Here is an 8,810-nt window from a genome sequence, read left to right as displayed (position 1 = left end):
TGGTTGGGGGCTAGAAAGAGCTAGAAGTTTCTTTAGTCACCTACCTGGGCTGAGGTCATTTGAAGGCTGGCCTCAGCTGGCCTCAGTTGACTAGAGCACACACATATGGGGCTTGGGCTTCCTCACAGCATGGCAGCCAGAGGATAGTTGAACTATTCACTTGGAAGCTTAAGGATCCAAGAATGAGTGTGTCTTAATGAACAAGGAAGAAGTTTCTTGGCTTTTTATAACCTAGACTGAGACGTCATAGCTTGCCTTCCGCAATACTCTATTGATTCAATCATTTCCCTTTACCACACTTTCTATTGGTTAAAGCAGTTACAAGTCTGCTCAGATTCAAGAGGAGGGGACATAGATTCCCACCTCTCAAAAGGAGGAATGTCAAAAATTTATGGCCATGTTTTAAAAACCACTGTGTAGTGATACACGTTCATTCTTCAGCTACTTCATAGAATTTCAACATGTAAAGAAAATGGGGTTTTAAAACTCTCGTTATAGCTAAAGTGTTTCTTTATTGGAACATGACCATTTAGATTTAACAATTTGAATAGCTTTTTTTTTTTTTTTGCATGAAATATGATGGGAACTTCGGCATCCACACAAATATTGATAAGCCCAAGTTCGGGGATGACAGATAACAGTAGAATAGGTATTCAGCTATTTGGCCTTGCAAAGGCCATTACAAAATGAATCCAAATAACAGATTTTGGTTGACTCTCCAGGCCAAATCTGTAATTCAGTGTATCTTTCATATGTGATCTCCCTGAACTTCAAAACTTCCAGATCAGGAAGGTTTTTATTGGCATTTCTATTGTGGAGAAGAGCAAGGAGCTCAAATAGCTCAGACTACTTATCTAAGACTACGGCATCGCTAAGGGTATCAGTGAGTGCAACTCAAACTCTGTCACTGAGTGTAATTATTAATAAAGCTGTTGCCTGCGGGTAGCAAGCTGAGGCTACCAGCAAGGAAAAGTGGGGGCGGTGAGGTGGGGGGAGGTAGAAGCAATACGTTTCTGGAAACTTCTGGAAGGCTCCGGCCAGGAGCTGTGACTTTTGTTAGAGGAACCCAGGGGATATTAAAGCCGCTTTCCTGTCTTTGATCAGGTCTCCCAGGAGTTCTGTCGGCTGAACCCAACAGAAAGGCAGAGGATAGGAGAACTAGTTGGTGCAGCAATAGAAGCCGGTGCCCGCCACGTCCATCTCCAGGCCCACAATGAATAGAGAAGGGTGGGAAGATGGAGGGGCAATCAGAGAATATGCAGACTCCCAGCTCTGTGAACAGCTGAGCACTCCACTCCCACCCGGCTCCCCAGGCGGAATAGCAGAGATCCTTTGCAAGCAACGGTTGCCATAGAGACCTAGGACACTGCGGGGCGCGGCGGCGCGGGAGCAAGTGCGCAAGCGCACACTGCAACCGGCCTGCGCTCCGCTCCGCAGCGGAGATCTAGCGGTACCGCGGGCTGGGTCCGGGTCCGAGCGGAGCGGACGCCGGCTTCCCAGCGCCGGTGCGGCCCCGAGCCGCCGCGCCGGGGTGGGCCGAGGCGGCGCCTGGAGAGCAGCTGCAGCCTGGAGGCCTCTCCTAAGCCCGGGTGGCCGCTCGGCGACGGGGCTGCCAGGTCCCTGCCCGGCGGGCGGAGAGCCAGGCCCGGAGGAGGGGCCGAGGGCCGTGTTCGGCGGCTGCCAGGACACGTGTGAGCATCCGGGGGGGGGGGGGGTGGGGAGGTTCCTGGGAAAGCGCGAGGCCTCCTGTGGGCCAGCCCGGAGGGCCTAGGGGTCTTCCCGGGAATCTGATTTCCCCCTCTTGTCACCATACAGGATACATGTTTGGGGACCGCTGCAGTTCACCTGGTAGACTCTTCACTACACGTGGGATTAGTGCTACCAGGTGATCCCGACCGTGGCGATGAACCTCCTGGAGGACTGGTGCCGGGGGATGGAAGTGGACATGCACAGGTCCCTCTTGGTCACGGGCATCCCCGAGGACTGCGGCCAAGCGGAGATTGAGGAGACCTTAAATGGAGTCCTCTCCCCGCTGGGCCCGTACCTCGTACTCAACAAGATTTTTTTGAGGGAAGAGAATGCCAAAGCCGCCCTAATTGAGGTCGGTGAGGGTGTGAATCTGAGGGCCATACCGCGGGAATTTCCGGGAAGGGGTGGTGTCTGGAGAGTGGTCTGCAGAGACCCCACCCAGGATGCAGAGTTTTTAAAAAACCTGAATGAATTCCTGGATGCGGAAGGGCGCACCTGGGAGGATGTGGTCCGCCTCCTACAGCTCAGCCACCCCCCACAGTCCCAGAACCAGAATCTGCCCCCAGAGAACTGGGCAGAAGCGTTGGGGGTCCTCCTGGGGGCAGTGGTACAAATTGTATTCTACATGGATGCTGAGATCCGCAGTCGGGAGGAAGCTAGGGCTCAGGAGGCCGCTGAGGCCCAGGCAGTGGCAGACTCCGCTTCAGCAGCAGCAGCAGCGGGGAGGAAGATCAAAAGGGAACCAGGGCGGGCTGCCCAGGTGGTCTCTGCCTTAAAGATGGAGAACCCACACAGCTGGAATGACATGGAAGATGAAAGTGATCCTCCGAAACCTTTGGTTTGTAAGGCTGGAGCTAAGACTCGCTCCAGGAGAAAGAAGCAGAAGAGAAACCCCAAGCAGGAACCAGTGTCCTGGAAGAAACCCAAAGGCCATCATTCCAGCAGCTTAGGCTCCTTAGAGGATTCTGAGGCTGATGTTGGTAAAAATACGGAGATCTCAGAATATATCAGCCACAGAAAGCCCTGTGTGAAGCAGGAGAAGTCGGCTTTGAAGAAGCCCGTGGAGAAATGTGCCTGGAAGTCTCCCAGAAATGCACCTCAGGATGCCGGCTTAGAAGCTGTAGGCAATGGAGTTGCCTCTGAGTCAGACCAAGGTGGTGGTCAGGAGGTCCCACCAAAGAAGAAGACCGTGGGCTGGTCCTCGGCAAAGAGCCCTACCCCCATGAAGAAGAAAAAGAAGGTGAGCTTGGGCCCTGTCTCTTATGTCCTTGTCGATGTGGAAGATGCCAAGAAGAAACCATGGATCCCAAAGAAAGGGCCAGGCTCGAGAAGGGGTGCGTCCGGTCAGAAGCCCCCGCGAGGCCCACAGCCTACTGAGTCACCAGCTTCAACCTCACAGGGTGCAGAGGCCAAGCCAGAAGGCTCTCCTCACGGTGAGAATGACAACAGAAGTCATTTGGGTTGTGGCAACAAGTGGATGAGGGGGGAGGAGCAAGGGCGGCAGGTGGGGGCTGATGAGTCCAAGGAGGTGGCGTGTCACATGGTCAGTGAGAAGGACACCAGTGCAGTGGAGGAGGTAGGTGACACACCAGTTGAGGTTTTAGAGGATGAGAGCCCTGACCTCCCTCCTAGCAGTCCCTGAAGGCCAACACTGGGGACACCTGTGGGGACAGGAGGTGGCAAAGCAAACCCACCAATCTACCTTTTGTTGATGAGTGTTGCTGTGATATTCCTAGGTCATCCTGCCGCTCGCTCCTTGTGACCGTCTCCCTCGAGAAGAATTGAATGGTTTGGGGGGTTATAATGTGTGTTGGGATAGGTGACTTTGAGGGTGGAGTGTTCTAGAGGCCTGGTTGGGGGATAGAAATGTTTGAAGACTTAGAAAGTTGCAGGAAGTAAAACAAATTTCTAATGATACCTCCCCCTGCCTCTCTTGAGCTGTTCTGATTTATCCACAGAACCCAGGAAGCTTTGAGTTGGGGGGGCCACCCGAACCTAAGGAGCTGAAAGAAGACCAAGGAAGAAGTTCCAAGTTGGGAACAAAGTTTTCTTTTGTCATTGAATGAACCAAGACTTTTGATTCTTTTAGGGACCCACATTGTAGAGATCTGGTTCTCAGAAGTAAATGCTACATGAGATCTTAGGCAGAGGAATTAAGGGAGGGAGGCATATGAACCCTGAAGCTTTTCTCTTTGCCAGGCCTGCTTTCTCACCTCCTCCCAGACTCACCTTCAAGGTTGGAAAGTTGATAAGCAGGTTGGGAAGATTCTAGAACATTGATCTTGACACATGGGCATGGTCGCAGTTATGCTTATCCATGTTTGACCTTTCTCCCCCATTTCCTGCTTGCTCTTCTGGATGGTGGTCTGACCTCTGCAGGGTCTGGCATTTTAAAGAGCAAGGCAGCCATTTTCTCCCTTCCACCTTCTCTGTGCTTTGGCAGTGGGTAAGTTAAGCCAAGGTCTTTGAGGCAGACCAGGCTTCCTTGCTCCTCCTGTTAGTCTTCAACTAACATTCTCCAGTTATCTAAACAGAAGCTGGTACAGTCCTGAGTTAGTTTTGCGGAAGAAGAATATCCTTGAAGTATTTGAGTTTTAGGTTGTGTTAATAAAAATGGTCCTTGGATTCCCGTTTGAGGCAAAACACTTTCAGGAACTTGCAGGGAAGAGGGATGCTTGGTAGAGAAGGATTCGGGTTGTCCCGACTTCCCTGCTCTGATTCCACCCAGTGCCACCAAACTCTCAACATCTTTGAGGTTGAAGACACTTCTCACATTATAATAAGAGAGAAAACGTTCTAAAAAACTAGCTGTCAATTTCTGACCTTTGAATAGACCAGAATACCGTGTCTCCAGTGTCCGTGTGTGTAGGCAGAGGTACAGGCTATCTGAGGTCATTGGTTTCCGAACTCTCCCAGGGAAGCCCAGTGCATGCTCAAAGACGGAATCCAAATCTATTTTTCTCATGTATGAAAAGAAAAACAGCAACACCGAAAAATGATTACTTGAATATGTCGTAATCCAAACCAATAACATTGGAGACTATCAAAATATTACTTTGTGTTCATAAGTTGACTTGATTCTGTACAGGTCTCAGATGAATTGCTTCTGCCACTTATTTGCATATAAATGAATTTCTTGTAAAAGTGACTAATGAGAAAGGCTAGAAGTGGGAGAAATTTCAGTTTGGTGCATGCGCTGTAGTAGAACACTTTGTAATTCACATGCTCCTGTCTGGCTGTGATTTTCAGTTGTGATAGCCAGTAGCTATCAACATGGCGCACAGAAATAATATTCTGTCAGAAAGAGGTTTATCTCTTTACATTTTCAGTCTTCTGACTTCCGTTTTTGTGATGAAGAATGTGAACAGTTGTTAGATGTTGTTAGGGATTCAACGTTAAGAACAAAGTTCTCGTGACCATTCCTTTCCAAATCCTGGGTAAGTTTTAACCGAAGACTCAGAAAAAAAGAAAACGTTTTCCATCTGCAGCTTTTCATCTGTTGTGCACCATGGTTTTTCTGGATGTGAGCAAAATAGGGCACAGAAGTGAACTGGACTCTCCAGGAGACGAAAGCCTGCGACTCTCCAGCACCTGATTTCAAAACCAGGTCCATTACAATGGGCTTCATTGTGTTAACCAATTGACATAATGATTAGTAATTGTCAATGTATGTGTCATGAAATAAAGTTTAGCAAATTATCCATTGAGTCTCTTATAGGTGGATGTGAAATAGGCTATTTAATTTGAGAAAAGGCTTCCTGCTGCTGAACAGTACAGTGTCCTAGACTCCCAGGCCAGTGTGAGCTATTGTTAGACCTGCACGTAAGCTTTGAGGATTGTCAATTTTCCATGAGAGAAAAAACCATTGAGATGTCTGTCCTCTTTGCTATATGGCCTTCCACGAATGTGAAACGATCTCCCACAGATGTTGGGGTTTCTAGAAGTTCCTAGACCAGGTAACTGGTGATGTGAATTATCTGGAAATGTATGTTTATTTTTAAAAGTAGCTGGATGGTGAAAACCCTTGCCTCCCTTCCCCTAGACAGAAGCTGAGACCTTTCAGCTAAAAACTTAGTTTTCTCCTGCCCAACCCCCACTCCTGCTAGGGACTCCTACACTAGGGTGGCCACTTCGTCAATCACCTGGGGTCTTTGTTAAAAATGCTACTTCTTGGCCCCTCCTGCTGAGTCAGGATCCTTTGGGGGTTGTATCTACCGGAAATCTGTATCTTAAACAATTTCTCCTGAGACATTATTCCAGATGGAATAATTCACACCTGTGGAAGGGGACAGATCCTTTGGGAGCAAGGTTGGGGTTTTGTAAAAGGTGAATGGAAGTTGTCAGGGCAGGAAGATGCTCAAGAGACCGAAAGGGAAGCTGAATTTTGAGGACTGGGAGCTAATTGGGCAGTGGACCACTCGCTTGGAAAGACCCGATGGAAGGCTTGTTGATTGGGGCCTTCCCTCCAACCCCACCCGCTCTGTGTGAAATGCCATATTTGGCCAAGATGTTTAAGTACCTCCCATAATACTGTTACTCCCTCTAGTTACACCCACTCCATCAGTAAAGTGTGAAAGACTCATATCCCACTGCCCCAAGTGGGGTGAAAGCCAGGGATGGGACCAGGGCCGGTACAGTTCTGTCCACGCCATACTTTTTAGTGAACCAACTGTACTGCAAAAAAAGACTGTAATGATCCCTTTTGTTGAATATTTTTAAAAGGAATAAAATCATTGATATCCGTTAATAAATGCATACAGATACATTTGTTTCAAAAGATATAGGGCTTGTTTTTGTTTTTAACGGGTTGCCCTCAGAGTGAGGAACGGGGTAGAGGGCCGGTGGAGAGGGTGCAAGGGGGGGCCTTTCAGGATTTATTCTGGTTTCCTGTACTTTGTCAATTTCTATCTACTCAAATTGTTGTTTTTTTCCTTAAGTAGTAAGTATTCAGTCATGAAAATCAATGAAGTACTGTTACCTGCTACAACATGGCTGATCCTGCAAAACATTAAACTAAATGAAAGAAACCAGACACAAAAGGTCACATATTATATGATTCTACCTACACAAAATGTTCAGAATCGGGAAATCTATAGACACAGAAAGGAGACTAGTGGTTGCCAGCGGATAGAGGGGTGAATGTGGAGTGACTGCTAATGGGGACGGGATTTCCTTTGGGGGTGATGAAAATGTTCTGGAACTAGATGGAAGTGATGGTTGCACAACACTGAATGTACAAAATGCCACTGAACTTTAAAATAGTTAATTCTATGTTATGTGAATTTCAACTCCATATATTTTTTAAAGTAGGATCATGATCATTTTTGAGGAGAGTGAAGTGGGTGTTCTTTATGCTTTCCCCGCATTAAAAAGTCACCACGCCAAACACATGTGCTAGATGTGGAAATCATGTTACCTCTCTCTGCCATGTAAGTGAGTTCTGCTGCAAATCTTGAAAGAAAGCTTTTCCTGTCATCTTGAGATGTGTATTTGAATTTTTTAATCAACATATTTTGGGTTAGAAGACTTTAGTTTCCCAAAGGTCAATTTTTAAAATCCCAGCCTGGGTTCATTCATCCTTGCAAAACTGGAAAAGCAAGAGGACTTGCAGAGTGTACAAGTCTGGTCACGCTCAAGTAAAGCACAACCCTGGGGCTCAGCCTCAGCAGGAATGTTCTGGAACAACAGTGAATGTGTAGCTAATGTTAACAGTTTTAGTCCACTTTTATGCTCGAGGCGAGTTCTGATTGTTTCTCTTGTGACTTTCACACTTAGGGAAGAAAAGTGAGCACTTACAGAATATTCAAGGTCAAAATTCCCGAGCAAGAATTTTCTACCACTGCTTTGTCAAGGTTCTGTATGTGCTTCACTGAAGCATTTCTTATGAGTGCAAGGTGAGCTGTTTTAAAAACTGTCAACATCTGAAATAACCTTAAAACAGAGAGATAGGTCAATAATGAGAGAGGATTGGCTCTGATAAACACTAAAATGTATTCCTATGAAGTTACAATAATTAAAACATTTTGGTACAGACTGAAGAATGGGGGAATATTGAGTCTGGAAACACAGCTACATAAATATAGAATTACAGTTTACAACATAGGTGGAGTTTCAAATTGGTGAGGGAAAGACGAATTCAGAAAATCGTGTTGGGACAAGCTAACTATTTGGGGAAATAAGCCACTCCTATGTCAAAATTAATTCCAGAAAGATAAAATAATTTACATAATGAAATTGTAAGAGTTTCAGAGGGAAAGATGGGTGGATAATTGATCATCTTCGTGGGGAGGAAGCTTTTGAAAGTCGAGTGGACTTTTGGAGTGCAAAGGTCACCTGCACATAAACGCAGGCCAAAGCTGGGACCCAGGGCAAAATTCCAGTTTTATGTAACCTGAAACCATCAAAGGAAACTGGCTATTTAGCCACTGTGACCACAGAAAAATTAATTTTTTACACGAGAAAAAAAATAAAGTGAAAAGATAGTGACAAATGGGGGGGAAATAGACAAAGGTTTCATACCTTCCTTTACAGAAAACTCATATAAGTGATCAAGAAAAAAGAAGAACAACTGAGAAAAATGGTTAAGGGACATGAATAAGAAGTTTACAAAAAAACAAGTAGCAATGTCCAGTAAATACATAAAACGATGCTCAACGTCACACTTAATAAAGAAATGCACAGCAAATACAGTCATGAGATAAGGACGAACATATAAATGAATGAAATAGAGCAGAGATTCTAGAAAACAACTACAAGACACCATTTTCCATGTATCTGATTGGCAAAAGTTGTAAAAGTGTAATACTCAGTGCTGGCAAAGCTGTGATGAAACAGTCTCACTATTGTTGGGAGTGTGAACTTGTCTGGACACAGTCTGGCAATAGCTGTCGAGTTTTCAAAATGAATTTTGTTTTGGGTCCCAGGGAACATGCTACTAACAGTGTTTTCTAACAATATGCTCTCAAATATAAGCCATGCTGCACATTTGAGAGAGATTACAGATGAGTGTTTGTAAGAGTGAAAAATGAAAGTAAGTCACCTCCATCAGTCTGGAACTGGTT

At 46.1% G+C, this 8,810-nt stretch overlaps 1 protein-coding gene across 1 annotated transcript; it reads left to right on the top strand.

Moving 5' to 3' along the window:
- Positions 1–983: 983 nt before the first annotated feature.
- PNMA8A (PNMA family member 8A) lies at positions 984–5,448 on the top strand. The gene is made up of 3 exons (XM_081030862.1): positions 984–1,691; positions 1,816–3,182; positions 3,708–5,448. The coding sequence occupies exons 2-3, from the start codon at positions 1,904–1,906 to the stop codon at positions 3,722–3,724; spliced, it is 1,296 nt and encodes a 431-aa protein (XP_080886988.1). The 5' UTR covers positions 984–1,691; positions 1,816–1,903; the 3' UTR covers positions 3,725–5,448.
- Positions 5,449–8,810: the final 3,362 nt, after the last annotated feature.

Source organism: Rhinolophus hipposideros (genome assembly GCF_964194185.1).
Source record: "Rhinolophus hipposideros genome assembly, chromosome: 21".
NCBI lineage: Eukaryota > Metazoa > Chordata > Mammalia > Chiroptera > Rhinolophidae > Rhinolophus > Rhinolophus hipposideros.
This window is presented reverse-complemented; position numbering and strand designations above follow the sequence as displayed.

Bases quoted from the DNA above. Each gene is read 5' to 3' on its own strand.
- PNMA8A (XM_081030862.1), top strand. From the start codon at position 1,904: ATGAACCTCCTGGAGGACTGGTGCCGGGGGATGGAAGTGGACATGCAC.